Genomic DNA, 21,410 nt, shown 5'->3' on the forward strand with positions numbered 1-21,410 from the left:
CCGATTATGCTTAGCAGCGAAACCTGCTAGACACAATTTCATATTGGGCCCTGCTATAAAGAATGTGTGCTTAACAACATCATGATCGGGGCTTAGTTAAATACAAATAGAACAAATTTTTATTAACGATGAAAATAACAAATTTATTTAACAATAATTGAAACGTCTTGTACGGCGTCGTTCAAACCGTTACAAAAACAGACAATGAACTTCAACAATACATCCCTCGTTAGGAAAAACAATCCACTTTATCGCTTAGAATTAAGCCTACCTTGATTCATCAAACTTGCTTGACATTTTGGTGCATTTTGCAAGCCGCCAATTTAGTTCGTGGTTAGATAACCAATGACAGTGGTGACAAATCTGTTGATATAGAGAAATGATACACTATTTCGATTAAATAACATGAAATCCTTTGGTCATGGGCAAATTGGTTTTCAAAAGAGACAAGAAAGTTTAATACTAAATATCAGTAGGCCTCCATATAAGTCAACAGTAACCTATCAAATGCAATGTGTCAATATGCAATTTAGTTAATGTAATGGTTCCTACACAAGAGTGGGCTACATATTAAGAGCATGGAATGCACAAAATGATATGATCTCTGGACACCATTTTAGTAAGCAACTCTTTTGATGCAACATTAGACCAGTAAATAACTGTGTATGTACATGTAGCTGCATTATATGCATATAGGCCAATACAAGCATGTACTCAACAAATAACTAAACTGGTGAAGGTGCAATTTTGCCACAATTCCATATTTCATAACTAAATTGTAATTAACTTTTTGCACACAGATACAAAATACAAATATTGAAAATGCCTTTAACTTTTTTGCCATTCCAGGAATTGGGAAAAGATTTGCGAAAGGCAGTGTTAATCGATACTTGTAACAATAGACCTTTATCATGCTGCCTTCATCTTGGTCACGTTCCGGTATTGAACAACAATAATGAATGCTAATTATCATTATGCAAATAGGTACCAGACTATTTTGTTCTTCCAGCCTCAGAATGGTTACATTGATATCAATTTGGAAAATTCCAGATGGCTGCACCATGGTAAAGGTCTATAGTGGCCACTTATCCAAAAAAGGGCAAATAGCTGCAGTGCGGCCTGTTTCTTTTACACATTAGTTGTACATGCTGTTTATGTTATTACATGTCATTACAGAGGGATTTTTAATATGGAACAATTACAAGTAAATTTTCATTAGAATGTTCGCACAGGCTTTTTTAAAGCCATAGGACCCTTTCGGTTCAGGAAAAAAAAAAAGTTCACAGATTTACAAATAACTTTCAGGGTTTACAGAAGGCAATGGTGAAAGACTTCTCTTGAAATATTATTCCATGAAATGCTTTATTTTTTGAGAAAACAGCAAAACAATATAAATTCTCGTTAACGAGAATTACGGATTTATTTTAAACACATGTCATGACACGGCGAAACGCCCGGAAACAAGGGTGGGTTTTTCCGTTGTTCTACCGACTCCGATGACCGATTGAGCCTAAATTTTCACAGGTTTGTTATTTGATATAGAAGTTGTGGTACACAAAGTGTGGGCCTTGGACAGCACTGTTTACCGAAAGGGTCCAATGGCTTTAAAGTAACCAATATTGCCTGTTACAATCCACTTTTGTATAAAGTAATCGCCATTGTTTTAACAGTAAATAGTAAATAGTTCGCACCAATGGATCTTAACAGCAGTGCGGTTTTAATCATCATCGATCATGTGATTTTGATTTGCCGATGAAAAAAAATGCAGATAAAACATTAATTTGGGTTTTCTAATAAAAGCGTTATGTACAATGCAATAGTCGGTATTTATTTTGATTCTACTTTTTTGTGGCTGATACACCTAATAGAATCTGAAGCTGATTTATTTACTCACTTTAGTTTACTCAGTTAACGTTTTTCACCACATATAAATTGTGAAAAAAAAAGATAATTTGTAACCGAGCCCAACAAATTATGAGCCTGTAATTGGCCTTTGTATCTAACAACTATAAACTTATCAAAATATCTCTACTAAAAAATGAATTTAACCAAAATGCTTACAACTTTTTATTCCAAAAGGAGCTACAACATGTGGTAGCAGGGCCTGACTATTTTTTTCAAACATGTACATGTATACAGTTTTCACAAGGATAATGACTTTCATTGAGAATTTGATTAACATTGAGTGATACAAATAAAACTTCTTCTTTTTTAATTTGAAAAGAACTTCCAAAAGTGTCATATGCATGTGCAGTTTATGCGAAAGATCTTAAACAACAATTAAGGTCGCTTGTGATATTTGTTTGCAATTTACACGCTTATATGAATTAAGTCTCAAACTGTTAAGTTCGCATGCATATCATGTATTACATTTGCATGTGCCATAGACTTATGGTTGATTTACATGTATTTGTACCATTCGTACAAATTCGTTGTTGGACTGCCTTTCAGAAAATTCTGAGTTTGATGTGTGAAGGTTTTGTAATGTAAGTTTATAACAAGATAGGTCGACAATATTTACATGTGATAATACAAAAGAACATGTCACCTCAAGCAAACTAAACCAAGTGAAGTTCATAAAACTGAAAGTTAAACATAAACGCAACATTTAATGTAGCGACATAATGCAGAATACATGTGTTCACAAAAAAATCTTCAGTAAAACGAAAAGTTACAAATGAAGGGTGATTCGTCACTGAAAGGTTTTCTCCACTTTATTTTCCACAAGTCACATGAAAGTAAGCTAATCTTTTGTCTGAATTGATAAACAATTTTATATCTTAAAATGATTCTGTTGCCTGTGTATTGAGTGAGCCGGATTTTTGTCCTTTAGGAACACGTTGCCTTGGATCGATCGAGTTGGTCTTTGAAAAGCGTTTGTAACTGTTTTTAATAAAATGCATATGGGTAGAAAGAGATTGTAAAAGTAGAAAACATTGATCCACACAAAAACGCCTCGAAATTGCTCGGTTTTCCTTTTACCTCAGCGTATAACACAATCAGCCATTTATGGGAGCGAGTCAAATTTTTTACTCCCATAAATGGCCGACCATGCTAGTTCGCCAAGTGAAAGGAAAACCAAGCAATTTCGAGCTATTCTACATGTACTTCTAAAACATCTTTCCCACCATATGCATTTTGTAACAACCGGTTATAAACGGCTTTTATCTCGTCCTATCCAAGGCAACGTGTTCCTTTATTAAGCAGACATTTTTAACAGGAATTTCGTCAAATACACAGTAAAGTGGATCATGGTCAACTCCTTTCTATGGTACTTATTAAAAACAAATTACAACAAATCTGAGTAAATACAAAGCTACCAAATACAACTAATTAATTAATATTGAAAAATATACAAATACATGTACTGAAAAAGTTAATGGCTTAATCATTCTTCCAAGAACGTTGTCACTCATTTGCTGTTTTTGTTTGTTGGTGTGTTTTTTGGGAAGTATTAAAAACAATTGAAGCATTTTTTTTTTACAAAATGCGCTTAGGACCAAATGAGTTCAGATGGCAACACAAACTATTCAAAATGGCACAGTTGTGAATAGGGCCTATAACAAACCATTACAAGTTAACTGGTGTTTTCCCAAGTGCAGAAACCGAAAGATCAACAAAAACTTAATAAGAACATGTATTTGGGTTAGTAAAAAAAACTTTAAGACTAAACTAGTTTTTGTATGGAATGCAGATATAGCCAAGTACATGTAGTGTCAAAGAGTGAACAGCAACGGTGATCACAGTGATAAAATCCACAAATATCCTTCTCGAAGCAGTAAAGGGACACGTTGCCTTGAATTGGTCGCGTTGGTCCATGAATAGCGTTTGAAACCGTTTTTTCAAAGTCATGTTTCAAAGGTAGAATATATCAATCCACAAAAATTTGCCTCAAAATTGCGTGGTTTTCCTTTTACTTTGAGAACTAACATTGTCAGCCAATTTTTGGAGTAAAAAACTCCACAAACAAGTAATGGCGTGCCATATACAAAAAATCATGCAATTTCAAGCCATTTTTGAGTGGATCGTTATATTCTACTTTCAAAACATCTTTCTGACCATACATGTATGCATAGACCAACTCGCCCGATGCAAGGCAACGTGTCCCTATAATGATAGCATTTTGCTCAACAGCTTAACGACCCAACGCCGTGTGGATGTTGTGTGACACAATTGGATAGGTCAGTATAGAGGTTGGCAGCGGCAGGGACGGCAACGTGTCCCTATAACAGCTTAACGACCCAACCCAGTGTGGATGTTATGTGACACAATTGGATAGGTCAGTATAGAGGTTGGCAGCGGCAGGGATGGCTGGGTGGTCATAACAGAGGATATGGACACCGGCTGAAACTCCTGCTGCAGAGACACAGACACTGGTATGGTCTGCATATCAGGGGCAATCAAAGTAGTCTGAGACCTGTCGCCAAGTCCACCCTCCTGCTGACCAATAAGATTGATTGCTGTGACACCTGAAGCACCTTGTGAACCGGCATTCTTCTGGATAACAGCAACACTTCCCTGTGAGAGAAGGGGTACACCTGTCGCAGTAGAGCGAACCAGGTGTGTCTCAGCTTGCAGAATAGCATTGGTTGTATTTTCAACCTTTGATGCCCGCAAGCGTGCATTCTGCTCGAGCAAGACCTCATTCGCTGCGGTCAGATCAGAGATTTGCTTGCGCATTGCCTCAACCTTGCGCAGCAAGACCTGATTCTCATCCTCCAAATCTCTGGTGTCACGACTTGCGCTTCGCATCCTCTCACGGATTGCGCTCCTCGCTCCGTAGTGATCATCAGCAGAACGCCCGGTCTCAAAATCAAGATAGCCAAAACGACTTTCAAACGGAGGCCTGCGACGAATGCGGTCAAACTCAAAATCGCCATAAGGGTCGTAGAAAGCACGCATGCGTCGACGATCCTCATAGTCAACATCCCCACGGCTCATGTGGCGGAACTTACACTTGCTTCCTCTGTTACACTCGCCTTTTTGGTAATCTCTGCAAACAGGAACATCATCATTTCCGCTCCGCAGCTCCTCACCACCTACCCCGTAACCGCGAGACACCTTGTCTTCAAGATGGGGTGGAAGCTTCCCCGTTTCTTTGTAATAGTCTTCCTCAGCACGGGAGCAGTGCAGGAAACGACAATTACCTCGGACACATTCCCTATTCTGGAAATCATGGCAAAAAGCATACCTCTGATGGCTATTGCCTCCGCCTCTTGATTCACTTCCCTCGGCATCCTCTGGATGCTTAAACTTGCAACTTTTCCCACGGTTACAAACATTACGCAAGAAATCACGACACACATCATCACCATAATCTTTTTCTTCAGAAGACATCTTGAATGGTTTTAAAAATACCCACACACAAAAAAAGCCTGCAGGAAACCTGTTAAGTAAATGTTAATAGTTCAAGAAATACCAGCAATAGCGTCAACCTAATGCACAGCAATGTTTTTTTGTCAATTGTTTATAGGCAGCTTAAGCAGTGCTATCTTAATGTACTGTTACATAACCTTGTGGGTTGGGAGTCCGCAAGGGTAGTGCTTCGGCAAGGATGTGCTGAACCCGCAGCAGTGGCAGCTGCACCTTTAAAAGCTGCTTGCAACTTCCTGCTGCTGCTTGCACAGCTGGCATCAACTGTCTAGTGGCTAGGGTAAAAGCTGGCGCCTACACTGCAGTGTGCCGACTGCTGATTACTGCCCGGCTGCTGATGTTGCTGGCCCACGACCGGCGCTCAGTGCATGCGTATGTCTACCGGCAGCCTCTATGCAAAAGTTGTTACTGCAAAGTTGTTGCTGCGGAGTGGTTGCTGCGGAGTGGCCTGTCCAAAAATCTGTTTCAATTGAAAAAAAATGAAGGAAATCCTGTTAGAGCTTTTTGCCTAGCACATGATACAGCTTAATATTGTTAACAAGTCTAGCATGTTTGACTCCTTAGCATAGAATCTGTACAGCACATAAATGCTTGTGATGAACATGTACATGTATATGTAAATCGTTCAAGTTTACAGTCATGGATGTTAAGGTACAAACATAGCCTATGCAACAGTCTTCACTTTATACAACAACAAATAACAAAAGGAATCTTAACAGTGACACTTAAGTTTCATACAGCTGGAAAAATCATCATCTGTTTCCATGTCAAATACTAAATGTCAAAGTTGGGTTAACTACATGCGATCTACTTTTTCACTAGCATCAACATTTTCCCCTTTTGACTCCATTAACAAAACTAGTTCCAGCTTGACTGCTGGGGATAGGAAGAAGAGTTAAGTGAAGATCTGAATTGGTCTGCGAGGGGTTGTTGAACTGGTGGTGGCTGGCTGTGTGTGATTGTCGTTTGCCGGGACTGGGCTTCCTGCAGTAGTCTTCTTAAACGCTGGTTCTCTTCAACAACTACTTTGTTGTCACCAAACAGGTCAGTCATTTGAGTGGTCAATTGGGATTTCATGCCACTCAATGCGTTAACTTCTTCCTCAAGTTTATCTCTTGATTTCATGAGGTCTGTGATCAGTTCTTGGTCTCTTTGGTGAAACTCCTTGTGATCGTCAAGCTGCCTCTGTAAGAGCTTATTGTCTTTCCACAAGTCGTTTAACTCATTGCGGAGATCTTTAGCCACCTTTCTCAACTTCTTTATGCGCCTCTCATGGTCTGCAGCAACTGGAGATTCTTCTCTGCGACTTTGACCACTTGTTGAATGGAGTGGACTCCTGCTCCGTTCACGCTGATTGCGAGACCTCTCATTTCTATCCTGAGGTCTTGCATCGGTTCTCAAGTTGTCATCACTTCTCTTCGTGTCACCATCAAAGTTCTCCTCATCACTGCTGTACTGAACCAAACCACTGTCATCTTTACGAGGTCTTTTGTGCTGCACCCAACGGTGGTCTCTATACCTCTCGGGGATTATTTTATCCCGAACGTAAGCTCTATGCTCTGTTTTAGTGAAATGAAACAATTGACATTGACTATCATCGCATATACCCCCCTCTTTGACTCCGCGGTAGTTACAACAGATTCTCGCCAGCAGAGACAACCCTTTAACTCTTTCTGGGTGGTCAAACCTACATTTGTCTTTGTATATGCACTTGTTTCCAAGGAATGGAAGACAAACCCACAATATCTTCTTGTCCATCAGGTCTCTGCGGTGCTCAAACTTGCATCTGCTTCCACTGAAACACTCGCTCGTCAAGAAGAAACGACAAATGCCTTGATCAATGTAATCATCATCAGTCAGGTAGGCTGCCATTTTCAATCAGTTTTAATTGTTTCAATTAGTACGGCTTTTTGTTTTGCTTCTGCTGTCTTTTTAAATCACGTCGTCAATTCTATAGGAAGTTTTTTTTTTGCGGCATATTTTGCTTTCAAGTGTTTATAGTGCGAACAGAGTTAAACTACATGAACTTGTTCACATAACAGGAAACACTAGATACAGTTTAGGAAAACTGAAGTGCATTAATGAAGTGTTGCTAGAAGAAAAATTGAGCAACCTTATGCTTAGGAGAACTGGATTCCTTGGGACTTCTGCTGTTCCAGAAACAGCTACCAGGAACAACTTGATCAGCTTAGCGTCAGTCAACACAAGCCAGTCCAGAAACTTTTCTGCTGAGCCACAACTTTTAATTTTCAACCAGAACCTGAATTAAAAACAAATAAAAAAATTTTTATTATCAAAACATCACACAAACGCAGTTTGCAATCGTTTAACTTTCATCTTAGATGAAAGAACTGTAAATGTAAACGCCGGTCACATTCGACATTTTTCTGCGACAGAAATGCAACACAACTGGCCAAAATCATTAACATTTTACAACTTGATATAAGAAATACAGGGCAAACACAATTTGCAAGTTGCCAAAAATACATTTTAAGCAATTCTTTGTGAATTAGACTTAAAATTACAAAGTAATATGAAAGTTATTTCATTATTGAGGAGAATGATCATTCAAAATGCAAGAAATGGGGATAATAAAAACATGTTAATTACATTCTTACCAAGAGACGTTTCATGAGATGTTTCTACACTTTTCACTTGTTTACTTTTTAACTTTTTTTTTGCTTGTTTCTTTCTTTTTCTTTTTCTGCTTCTTTTACGTCAAGACTTCCTGGAAAGACACTTTAGGGGTCTTCAAATCTTGACGTTTAACTTTTTACATCACTTCTTTTCCATTTTGACTTGCTTCTTTCTTTTCATTCTCGATTTCTATCTTTTAGCTTGCTTTCTTCTTTTGCTTCTCGGTGCTTATTTATGAACTTAAAAACTCTTCTAAATTTAAACACTAAAAATGGTCATCCCCTTATGAAAAAAAATGATAAAAATTGTTAGGGGTTACACTGCATATGTAGCGGTCTTCCAGTACACTAAGACAGCACCGGGGAATAATGATCATCCCTTTTCACACTTATTTGGCTTTTCCCTTGATCTACCCCCAAAAATAGCCACCCGCTGCTCATGAGTAGGGGTCAACCTAAAACCCCCAAGGCATTCTTGACACATGCAATGGGGAACATGTGAAAGAGCACAACAGTAACCCCCAGGACCTCCCCAAGGTTGTATTCCAAGGGAGTAAGAGATACAATCGTGTGAAAAGGGCGTACTACAATGCATGTATATTTTGTATATAGCTGCATTTTTTTACGAGTCCTGCATTTATTCACATCAAAACAGATTTCATCGTGTACAGGGGTGTTTAAATGTCAAATGGTGAAAGCAAACATGGAAAACAAACAAAATTTCCTTCAAAACCTTGGCAACAAATTTACTTGTTATAACTTCGAACTGAAATAATTTTTTTTAAAGGGCAATAGAAGGAAACCATTGACCGCTTTGTACTAGTCTTTATTTTGGGAACCCCTTCAACAACACGAACACTAACACCCAGAGAATACAGGTACAGATACATACATGTATAGTTACATGCGTGTACTGTACAGTGCTCATGCAGTGTTGTTACTAAATGCTTCAGGTAGACAAAAAATGCAAAAACACAATTTTATTTTTTCTATTAAGAACAAATCTTTAATACAATAAGCAACCACTTGCAGTCAAATGAACAACACTAACCACTCAGTTTATGGAACAACCTTATAAATTGATAAAAGGTTAAATAATCTCAGCTGAACTTACAACTTTAAATCAAATTGCTGCAATGTACAACCCACAGGTCATGTACAGGTGATGTAAATCTGAATAAAAATCGAAATGCTTTAAGGAAAATTGAAGTTTGATGCATCCTAAAATGAAGTCCGACAAAACATGCGCAGAATTCATGTTTAAACTTTCACAAACTGACTTTCAATGCATAATTGGATGATCCGCTGTAATTTATTTGATAATTAGTACCGAACTGTTTGTACTCAACTCATGTACATTAGTATATTCATTATGCAAGTGCATGCTCACAGCTGTAAAAAATTCACTGAAAAAAAACCACACAGAGTATTATACTGACTTTAGTATAAAGGCAGTGGACGCTATTGGTAATTACTCACAATAATTATTATACTGACTTTAGTATAAAGGCAGTGGACGCTATTGGTAATTACTCACAATAATTATTCGCATAAAACCCTACTTGTGACAGGTAATGGGGAGCTGTTGAAAAACAGCTCCCTCTGAAGTAATGTTGTTTTCGTGAAAGAAGTTATTTTCCACGAATTTGATTTCAAGACCTCAGATTTAGAATTTGAGGTCCCGAAATCAAGCATCTGAAAGCACACAACTCCGTGAGACAAGGGTGTTTTTTTATTTCATTCATATCTCGCAACTATTGAGCTCAAACTTTCACAGGTTTGTTATGTTATGCATGTTGAGATACACCAAGGGAGACGATTGGTCTTTGACAATTACCAATAGTGTCCACTGCTTTTAAGAAGCGTGTTCAAAATTTAATATTTATGTTCATTGTGCTCTAATTCTAGCATTAAAGCAGCGCTCGCAATCAGCAACTACAACTCAAAATAGTCAGTCAGTCACAACTACATGTACATGAAACTTGTTTGGGATGAATTACTATTAAGTTTAGTGTTAATCTGTAGCCCAAAGGATAATTTCTTGAAAATATTCCTTCCCGAACTCCACAAGATCTACGGAAACACAACTATGTACATTAACTTGTTTTAACACTTAAAGTCAACACATTTTTACAAAATTCTACACTGACAGACTAGCTTGACATACACAATGGAGGCTTACATTATAGTTTCAGCTGTTACAGACAAAAAAACAAAAAAACAAAAACATATGTAAGTTGTCAATTATGAACACAAAAATCAGTCATAAAAAAAGTCTTGCGTGGGATGTTTGTTCAGATGTTTTGTGGTCATGAATTTTTTTAAGGGGGGCGTCATTTTTCCCCCGTTTCGTTTTATTCCTGTGATTGTTTTGTTCCGTGTGACTAGGGTGTTTTTTCTTTCATTATTATCTAGCAACTTTGATGACCGATCGAGCTAAAATTTTCACAGGCTAGTTATTTTATGCATATGTTGAGATACACCAACTGTGAAGGCTAGTCTTTGACAATTACCAATTGTGTCCACTTCCTTTAAGTCTTTCTCAACTGAAGAAAAAGAAAAATGATTCACCTGGCCTTTTGGCTCACAATTGTTTGTGTACGGCTACAAATGTTTCTATGGGACATACCATACACCATTACCAAAGCATGATTTAGATTACAATGGCATCAAGCTGTAGCCAAAGTTATAGCTATAAATTTGGACTAGGCTTACCATACTACACAGGATTGTCTAACAAGCCTCCGGTGTGCATAATAGTACCAACTTTGAAGTGATCAATGCCTTTGTAGGATAATTCTTGTCCGCTTCATACAGCAGTTCAGAGTGAAGTATGCCATGGATTAAAAAAAATCAAATATAAGTATGAAAAGTAATCTCATTTATCTCATATCTTGCAGAGTCTGTGGTGTTCAATATATAGGTGAAACAAGAACTACACTCAAGAGGCGTTTCTACGGCCACAGATCTACAGTCAAGACCCAAAAGCTAGATACACCTGTAGGTCATCACTTCAATCTTCCTAATCACTCCATTTCTGAAGGGAAAAATTAACTGTTATAAAAAGCTTTAAAAAAAATGTTTTGTACTTGTTACATGTACTGTACTTGTTATTGAGGTTACTGTTACTTTAGACTTAAATGGTTTAGAATTTGTACCAAGTTTGTTTGTCTTTCTAATAGATTCACCTAACGGAACGAGTCTGAACAAACAACAAGCAACATCGACTTAGACATTAAAACAAACACATAACCCAGTTAAAGGGAATATGAGTATCAGAAAGCGCACTCCTTTGCACATGCCATTTAAAAACTTAATAAGCCAGTCCCAAGTTCTGAAAAAAGTGTACATAAACTCGGAAGTTCTTGAGGTTCTCTTAGTAGTCGTATCGATCGGAGGCACGACCCTCATATGGTGTTGGATGTTCTGGATTATAAGCAGCCAGGCGGTCGGCGTCGTAACCAGGAGCCCTAGGTCTTGGTGGGGGGCCCTCAGCCAGTGCAGCAGCAGCAGCAGCCGCTCGTGAAGGTACAGCACCTGGGGGTCGGTCTCTAAGGTAGCTGTCGAGTGATGGGATGTCTGCAGCTGCTTCAGGGCGACGTGGAGGAGCTCTCAGAGCATCAGGGTTTTGAGCTCGCAGACGTCTGTTCTCGTCAAGAAGGACTTTGTTGTCATCGGTAAGATCCAGAACCTGGCGATGAATACGGCTGAGTTTATGCCGCAGGACGACGTTTTCATCTTCAAGATCGTGGACCATGCTCACCAGACTGCGCATCCTCTCCCGCTCCTCTCGAGGTGGGGGGTGGAACTCATCACGGCTATCCCAGGACGGCATCGGCCGCTTCCGCGGGGGCCCTCCTCCAAGACGGTCTGCGTCCGTGTGGAGAAACTTACACTTTGGGCGGAAGCATTTCCCATTCAGGAAATCTTTGCAGACTTTGTTGCCGCTGGAGTTCCTGACCATGTCTTCAAGGCCAGGAGGGAGCTTTCCCGTTTCCTTGTAATATTCTTCTTCTTCGGAGGAGCAGTGGAGGTAGGAGCAATCTTGACTTCTGCATCTACCGTTCTGGAAATTGTGACAGAACTTGACTGCTTTGGAGGTCCCCTTTTGTCCAGCAGGATGCTCGTAGATGCATCGGGAGCCTCGATCGCACTCATTTCTCAAGAAGTCACGACAGACCCCGCTTTTCATATCACCGGCAGCACCACCCTCACCCTCTTTAGGGCTCACATGGCTAAACTTGCATGAGCTGCCGCGATTGCATTCTCCCCTCAGGAACTCCCGACAAACTCCTCCTCCATTTCTTTCCATGACAGACACTTGGGACAGAAACCTGAAAAGAGGATACAAACAAAATTATATAAACACAATGTCAGTGAATCATTTCCCTTGTTTAGCATATATTATGAAACTGATACACAATATTTATCAGTTGCGATTTAAAAATCATCATTTGCTACTCAATATTGAAGGGACACTTTGCCTTTGATCGGTCGAGTTGGTCCCTGAAAAGCGTTTGAAACCGTTTGTGATGAAATGCTTGATTAGAAAGATGTTTTAAAAGTAGATTAAAATGGTCCACACAAACATTCTTTTAAATTGCCTGGTTTTTCGTTTACTTTGTGAACTAACATTGTCTCCACAAAATGGCTTGCCTTGTTAGTTCAAGATGTACAGGGAAACCATGGAACTTCGTGGAATATTTGAGGGGATTGTTTTATTCTACCTTGTAAACATCTTTCTAACCATGTGCATTTCATAACAAAAACATATCAACACTTTTCATGGCCCAACGCCAATCCCAAGGCACTGGTCCCTTTAAGATTCAGTGTGTAAAAGAAACATTCAGTCCATAATGTGAAGACATTAGACACCTTACTAATGCAGTATCTTTGAAGTACATGTACATTGTGTGGGCCTGCTGTGTATTCTTTAATAAGAATTTGCTGCAATAAATCGTTGTGTAAATTGCTGTGTGTCCATCAGGGCCAAATTTTATGGCTCTGCTTACTGTAAGCAATGAATCAACAAACAGGGAATTCAAGCAGGAATCTTTTGCTTAAGAGCGTGCATACTCCTAAGTTACTAGGCATTCTTCGCTAACACAACTAGTGCAGAAACTTGGTGCATGTTCGTAATCACAGATTTTGGCGATAAACAGAGCCATGAAATTTAGCCCTGATCATGATTTGGCATTGCGTACATGTTCATGTAAAGTTGTACACCAAGGCTCAATAAATATAAAATGGTTAAAGAATGCAATGTCATCATAGACAGAGCACTCAAGCATGTGACTGTACATAGCATTATAAACTGTCACCCAGTTAGTGAGATTGTGCACACTCCCTGAAAATTAAATCTATGGTGAGCGAGGGCGCTTATCATAATTTCAAGTACAGCCACAGGCGTTTATTTCTCATAAAACTTAAGCTGAGTTCGTACATCTCCCGACTGCAAATGTGATACGAACTATTTTCGCTGCGAATGTATCGCCGGAGTTGAGCACAAGTCAACTGATGGATTCGCAGGAAATATGAACCAGGCTTTACCGACAAGGTATATGATGGCACACACTGAATATGTGCAATTACATTTAACAATTTACCACATACATGTAGATGTTCAAAATAAGAAACTCACTTTGCTTTTAGGTTTTTGCCACCTCTCTTCTCTTCAGGACCTGGCTTGCGTCTTCTTAACCCAACAAAATTTGAAGACCTGTTTATCAAAAGATAAAAATTTGTATCACTAAAATGACATTCTGCTTGCATTGTTTATTTGCATCATTACAAAAAATTAAATGCATCTCTAAATAATAATAATAATAATAATAATAATAACAAAAACCAGGCATGACATTTGACCCCCCGAGAAGGAAAAGTAAACGTCTTTGGGGGTAAAAGGGCCAACTTATAATAAAGGGCTGTAACGACATTTCAGTACATTTTACAGACAGAAATTAAAGGGAGAATATCAAGCCTGATCAACCCTACATGTACATGCAAAATAAACAAAAAATATCCAAGTAGGACACTAACTGCAGCACCTTTAACAGCACCTGCAACATTTTTTGTTTTATCACTACTCTGCTTCAAAGTGACTAATAAACCCCCTGGAAATATAGAATTTAATGAAAAAATCCCTCAACTTGATAATTGAATCTTGGGTTCCAAAATCAACTTAACATTTGTTCATCAAACTCATACTTTATTCACAAAGTGTGAACAGTTGTTGTGGCTCTTACCTCTAATCTATCAGATGTTGCCAACTACCAATCAACTTAGAGCAGTCTCCAGAACTCATGACTTTGCCACAGAAACCAGCGAGCAGTAAGCGCATTTGCGACGTTGCAGGACGAAGCGCAAGCAAACTCGCAAAACTACTCCGCTTGAATGGTGCGTTATAATGCTAAAGCCAGCGACCAGTAAGAACATTTTGCAACGTTGCAGGGCGAAGCGCAAGCAAGTTCACAAAATTACCCTGCTTGAATGGTGCATCGTAATCCTGCAACTGTACAACAAGCTAAAAGACAGGCGGCTTAACAGGTGTTTGCTGTTCATTGCACATGTCAGAAATGTTACTCGCTTGTACTGAATAAAAATGTTATATCGCAAATTCACACAGGCATGACTTTCTATCACGTTTTACCCTAGGTATTTCTTTTTACCGCAGTTTATTTATTTTGTTACTAGTCATTTTTGTTTTTATATGCGTTTTTGTTTAAATCAACGCCTATGGTAACAGCTCGCTCTGCTTCAAAGCATGTCATGCTAAGCTTACCCACTCATTAGGGAAAAGACATATTCCATACCATTTGAATCTTGTTGCCAAGCAAAAATTTAAGGGCACTTCCCTGAAACGGAAAACCATTGGTCCTAGATTTAATTGTGGCAGGAGTAATTTCACTCGTGATGGGGAAAATGGTCAACCAAGCATCAGGGTTTCAATGGTTGCGCCGCACTACACTACTTGCCACCGCAACCAGCTTTAAACATGGTGTGTCAACTGCACTCGCGCTTTCCCGGCCCACTGCTGCGACACACTGCTGCAAATTATCTGCCGCAAGCAATTAGTTTCTCGCTGTAATCATGGTTTCATGAAAACTGGGACAGCACATAATGTTTACTTACTTGTATACACTCTAGTACAACAGGAAAAATTTTGGTTTAACTACAAGCCAGCCAACTTCTTTACAACAATTTATCACTTAATTTCAGGCCTAATACTTCACGAAAGCAACCAAGGCGAATGCCCCCATGCCCATTGGTGGACAATAGCCTTTGTGCCCTTGAAATTTAAAATTTTCTTGGTGCCCTTACCAAGGAGAAAATGCCTTGGTACCCTTTCCCTCTAAAAACAAAGGAAAAGGCCTGTCACTGAGTTTTAAAACTCATCAAAAAGGCTTTAAAAAAATTCCATTGCCTGTTGTGTCAAATTATCAATTGGCATTTATAACATTTAAGGAAGCTTCAATACAGCTGCAACAATAAACCGCTTTCAAACACATTCTACTGTAAAGATCCATTGCATTGATGCACACGGCACATCCTGAGTCGCTATATCACCTGAGTCGCTATATAATATATTATATTGTGTCATTGACTCATCATCAGAAGAGAGACTTGGTGCAACATTTATTTGTAAATCATAGGGGATGTTTTTAAAAATAAATCACTGAAACAAAGAATGTTTTAATGACTTCACTGTATTATCAATTATTATAAACAAATATGTGTGTTTTTTACTTGCTTAACACTTTTTGTGTTATTTAACAATTTCAAGTTTTATTTAGGGTCTACCGTACCACCGTTCACATATTCAAAAATAACTTGCAGGGTTTACAGAAGGTAATGGTATAAGACTTCTCTTGAAATATTATTCCATGAAATGCTTTACTTTTTGAGAAAACATTTAAACAATTATCAATTCTCGACAACAAGAATTACAGATTCATAGTAAACACTAGCCCCACTTGTGTGGCCAAGGATAGCTGAATCCTTAGCCACACGTCCACCCCATTTCCTCATGCAGCTAAGGAATAAAACAATTCTCACGCGCTATCTACGAGCCACCGGCATTATAAACCGGCTGAATGTGTTCACCTAACTCTTAGCTTGCTTTGTGTGTATTAAAAAGTGAAACAAATAAAATTTTAAAAAGAAATTTGTAACGATAACTTTGCTACCTTTCGCCGACTCTAATTTCATCGAATCGTGCACAGCTCCGCCATCTTGGAATATGCGAATCAGCATGACGTCATCGGCCTACCGAGCTGTGGGCCCAGGAGGGCGCGAATACAAATCAACGGCGTTTTATGTGAATTAAGGTTGGGTATTTTTCGTGAACTACGTAGCACGTGCGCGCAAAAGGTACACAAGCTTAATTCACATAAAAAAGCCGTTGATTTGTATTCGCGCCCTCACATTCCCACAGCTCGGCAGGCTGATGACATCATGCTGATTCGCATATTCCAAGATGGCTGCGCCGTGCACGATTCGACGAAATTAGAGTCGGCGAAAGGTAGCAAAGTTATCATTACAAATTTCTTTTTAAAATTTTTGTTTGTTTCACTTTTCAATACACACAACACAAAGCAAGCTAAGAGTTAGGTGAACACATTCAGCCAGTTTATAATGCCGGGTGGCTCGTAGATAGCGCGCGCGAATTGTTTTATTCCTTAGGAAATGGGGTGGACGTGTGGCTAAGGATTCAGCTATCCTTGGCCACACACACAAGTGGGGCTAAGTAAACACCTGCCTGACACGGCGAAACGTGCAGAAACAAAGGTGGGTTTTTCCCATTACTTTCTCCCGACTCCGATGACCGATTGAGCCTTAATTTTCACAGGTTTGTTATTTTATATATAGTCAATTCTTTGTTCAACCCCAAAAATCATATATAAGTTTTGGGAGAGTTTTGATACACGAACGAAGTTTGGGTCTTTTTTGAACGATACTGTTCACCGAAAGTGGCCAATTCCAATGGCTTTTAATTATAATGTGCTTCTGCCTGTTTATTATTAATTCCATTCGTTTGGCTGTTTAAAAAGTCGGATGCTTTAATTCTGATAATCGTACGACCATGGTAAACTCATGTAAAGTGGTGCTGGAAATAGACCGAGCCAAGATTTCCACATGAACTGGCTTGCGGGCGAGTTGACTTTTACACCGCCTTTGTACTGCATGCTGCATAACAATACACACGAGCAATGCGGCCGACTCCCGTGCGACTCGGGGTTTTTTTTCCAAGAAAGAAAGATAATTCTGAATAACAATTTCAAACAAATGTTTACGTTTTCTCACACCAGTTTATGCTATAATGTTATAAGGATACACTAATAGGTAAAATGCAAACCTTTCTCCTCTATTTAAGCACTTTTGCAGTCTTTTTCTTGCTCAGGAATCCGCAACGTAAACCCACGCCGTTGAGAAAAATGGCGTCGGATAGCTGCTAATAATGCTGCTAACGGTGCCCTGACTTCTTGTCGTGTCAGGGCGTTTAATACGGCAGTGGGCCCAGACTATATCCCATTCTAATGCACAACCGGGGGACGCACTCCCGTAAGAAAACGTGTCACGAATCAAAACCTGTATTGGGCAGATGGGCAGCCTTCGATTGCTGCTAACAAAAAAAGTTTATATTATTTTTTTATTACGCCTCTTGAAAAACCGTCATCTTGTGAACTATCTTTCCGGTTACTTGAAACATAACAACCGTGCCCTTCTCGCCATTGTCCATTAATTATAGACTTGATCGCACCCCTTCGGGTGTGTTAAAAAAAAAACTCACCCTCGTCCCGGGTTTTCATTTTGATTCAATGTTTTATTATAACGTATACAAATTATGTGCATGTGTCATTTTGGAGAAATGTGTATTATATTATAGTTTTCAATGAATATTTTTTGTCTTCTTATAAATGAAGAAGTCATATGTCTTACTTGAGTTGTTTTCGTCTGTCGCGCGGTTACATGCATGACAAAGACCGCTCACGAGCGAAGACTCCAAGGAAACTAGTCATACACTAGACGGGCAGAAATATGGATGTTTTCTAGCCATCTGTACACACATAGGAATAGTCCTTTGATAATATATAGGGCTAATCGGCATCTTACTTACGAAACAAAATGCAGCAGAAATTGGTTCGAGCCAGTTAAGTGCTCGGGACACAAAATCCTCTAACGATATAATAATATGTCAAATGACGAGTTCTTATCATGAGAACATTAATTCTAGGATAAACATGTCAGCCGGATCTGTCAATCGGACATTTATTATTACTTAAGAACTGTAAATACCATTCGAAAAACCTTATCACATAGAACTGCTGCTACTATAACAACATCTAAACAACATGATCACATTATTGCACGAACTTCACTGGCTTCCCATTCGACAACGAATTCAATTCAAAATTCTACTTATTGCATTAAAATCTCAGATCGGCTGAACTCGGTCTTATATTGCAAATCGTCTTGTACCTTACGTCCCCTCTCGCACTCTTCTTTCTTCGCTAAGTCCCCTTTAACTATTTTTAGAACTTACTTCCTCATCGTTTATGGCGATCGTGCCTTTACCGCTTGGTGCTCCTAAACTTTGGAACGCCTTACCTAATAACATCAGATGCTGTAGTTCTCTTCCATTGTTTAAAAACTTGCTGAAAACTCATTTATTTAAATCCTCATACACTTAGCTCGTTACATGACTTGACAGTAGATTATTCATTGTGACTTTTTTTTTTATTATATTCTATTATTATTTCTTTTTTGTTGCACCCTCTTTCCACAGGCTATTTCCCACATGGGGGACAGAATCTGTGGGGGACAGGATCTCGCCGGTAGACAGATTTGAACACCGGTAAGTCTCATCTCCCTGAGCCTCAAGTTGGGTAAATCGCACCGTATGATGGCGCGCTGCTGTATGGGCACCCACCCACAGCCACAGACACAACGTTCCACAGCGCTCCAAAAACACATGTTCAATCTCTACCCTCCTCCCGGCCCAGGCACCCGTGGTATGGGTTCCTTCCTCTAGCAAATATGAGTTAATTAGTGTCTTGCTGCAAGATAAGGCACAATTAAGAGTCGCGACCGGGACCCGAACAAACTTTGAATCAAGTCATAATCTCTGTCCTTACTCTATGATTATACATACCATCCGCCAAGGAGTGATAGGACAGTCGCCAAGAGTGTACCTAGGGAGCACAATGCGCAAAGAAAGGCGTTTTATAGATTTGATATTGGGTGGGTTATAACTACCCGTGGTAGACCCCGATATGCCCCTGTCGTCCGCTTTGACGTCATTCCAGGGGTTCACCTGGGCTGGGTCAGCCCGAAGTTAGTGTCCTGCTTGTGGAACGGGTCACCGTTTGGGGCTGGCCCGAGGTGCATGACATCACCACGCGAGGGCCATCCGAATGAGCACCTCGGGGTCGACCATACGGGTCGACAAAGGGAAGCTAATCGAACCCACCCCTTGTCAGGGGCTCACCCGAATGAGCACTGCAGGGTCGCACGGAAGCTAATCGAACCCAGCCAAAGTGTTTCGGGGTGGGGGAAAGATTACTTTAGTCCGGGGGTACGTCCATGACAAACTTTGTTCAATTTTAATACTACCCTGCGCGTCCGGGCTTCCGCGAATGCAGAGAAAGCAATTTCCATGGTGTATGGTCGTGTACAAATACTATAAGCAAACCATTACCTCTTTAAATAGAATTCAACAATTGGAATGCGGATTTATAGTGTTAACAAATAAGTTATTGATAGAAACCTAACTACAGCAGCCTACAGCAGCCTAAATGAAGTCTCAAAGTGCTTTTGGAAAGTGAAAGTGAAAGGGGGAAAAACAGAACAGTTGCATACAAAATTTACAGACAATACATAAAAGAACTGCAAAAATGCATACGATGAAAAATACACGTTATTTGACAGAAACATTATCACGACCCATACAAAATTTGGCGAAAAGGCCATTCATGTTTGTAAGTTTGTATAAAAATAAGACTTCAACCAATCAGCTCATCAGCATATTATACGGTCCGTCAGGTGGTGACAAAATGGAATAAAACCCCAGAAAAACGAAGTGACGAGATTAGTTTGCGGGGAGTACTTCTAGTCATGTACCCAACACTTGGAGTTCTAAGGTTGTTTTCTCTCATCAGAAAGGTACGTGACATGGTGACTAATTATTTTGTTAACAAAACTCAGACACTGTTCGAAACGTCGAATTGAAACAAATGGATTCTTTTCAGAACCACCACAACTCATTAATTTGTACTAAAAACAATTGTTAGCATCGAAACTTTCTTTGAAACGAGAAATGGAAGGCTGTTGATAGTATAAAACATTGTGAGAAACAGTTCTCGTGTAAGTGTTTCAGAAAGGGTAGAAAGTCTTTAAAAAAAAAAAAAAAAAGGATTCAGGCCTGAAGTCTATTAATATTTTGTAAAAAGGCATCCAAAAGCATACATTTTGTGCAACAAGTGTGTTTTATTTTTTTATCGCAACTTTGAATTAAAATAAAAACATCATTATCTCGTATAGGACTAGTCCAAAGTTAGGACTGTAGTCCCAACTCTCTGGTGAAATTAACCAAAGTGCATTGTTGAAAGTTTGCTCAGCTTCAAATTGAGTGTTTCGATTTAAATTCCGTTTCAGCTTGACTTGGAAAATTTGTTGATCGGCTACTGCATCTGCAATTGTGTCCACCCGGACACATTTGCATATGCAGTTGAGTCCGCCCCCTGCGAAACCGTCCTTTTAGTAAAAAACGCCCTTGGTCGATAGAACACGTTTGCCTCTTTATGGGAAATGTTCGGTCGTTGGGTATTCACTGCATGCAAGGCCACAACGTATACAATTAAATAACTAGACATTAGGTGTTTGTGTACAAACGCAAAGCTGTTCCGTGTTCTTTTGCTTTGATTATGTGTTAAAATTACCAAGGAGTCTATAACTGAAAAGAAGTTTGAAAAATACTGTACAGTGTCTTGAGTTACGGTGCCACTTCATGGGGTCACGGTAACCTAAGGCTAATCTCTAACGCCCAAGGAGTCTGTAACTGAAAAAAGTTAGAAAATCGGTTGTGTAGTTCTTGAGATATGGTGCCACTTCTGGTTGACCCGGAAGTAGAGGTCAACTTGGGGTCATGGATTTTCAAAGTTGATTTTTAATGCCTTAAGAGGATAAAACTGAACAAAAACTGAAAATCGGTTGTATAGTACTTGGCGTATGGTCCCACTTCCGGTTCACCCGGACGTAGAGGCCAACATGGGGGTCACGGGTTTTCACAGTCAATATTAATGTCAAGGAGTCTGTAAGTGAAAACAAATTGAAAATCGGTTGAGTAGTTCTTGAGATATGGTCCCACTTCCGGTTGACCCGGAAGTAGAGGTCAAATTGAGC

The 21,410-nt window shown here is 39.4% G+C and overlaps 1 protein-coding gene across 3 annotated transcripts; it reads right to left on the reverse strand.

Annotated features, from left to right (window-relative positions):
• Positions 1-296: 296 nt before the first annotated feature.
• LOC139949284 (zinc finger CCCH domain-containing protein 10-like) lies at positions 297-17,479 on the reverse strand. Of its 3 annotated transcripts, none has more exons than XM_071947694.1 (3): positions 17,365-17,462; positions 7,487-7,633; positions 297-5,833 (listed from the first exon to the last, which is right to left on the reverse strand). In XM_071947694.1, exon 3 carries the CDS (start codon positions 5,335-5,337, stop codon positions 4,234-4,236), a length of 1,104 nt encoding a protein of 367 aa, XP_071803795.1. In that variant the 5' UTR covers positions 5,338-5,833; positions 7,487-7,633; positions 17,365-17,462; the 3' UTR covers positions 297-4,233. The 3 variants fall into 3 exon arrangements, with proteins under 3 accessions (XP_071803795.1, XP_071803796.1, XP_071803797.1); XM_071947696.1 differs by lacking the exons at positions 297-5,833; positions 7,487-7,633 and adding exons at positions 7,753-12,343; positions 13,651-13,728 and having other exon boundaries at positions 17,365-17,479; XM_071947695.1 differs by lacking the exon at positions 7,487-7,633.
• Between the last annotated feature and the right edge of the window lie 3,931 nt (positions 17,480-21,410).

This window comes from Asterias amurensis, chromosome 16, assembly GCF_032118995.1.
Source record: "Asterias amurensis chromosome 16, ASM3211899v1".
NCBI lineage: Eukaryota > Metazoa > Echinodermata > Asteroidea > Forcipulatida > Asteriidae > Asterias > Asterias amurensis.

Excerpts from the sequence above, each read along its gene's own strand:
- LOC139949284 (XM_071947695.1), bottom strand. The coding sequence starts at position 5,337 with ATGTCTTCTGAAGAAAAAGATTATGGTGATGATGTGTGTCGTGATTTC.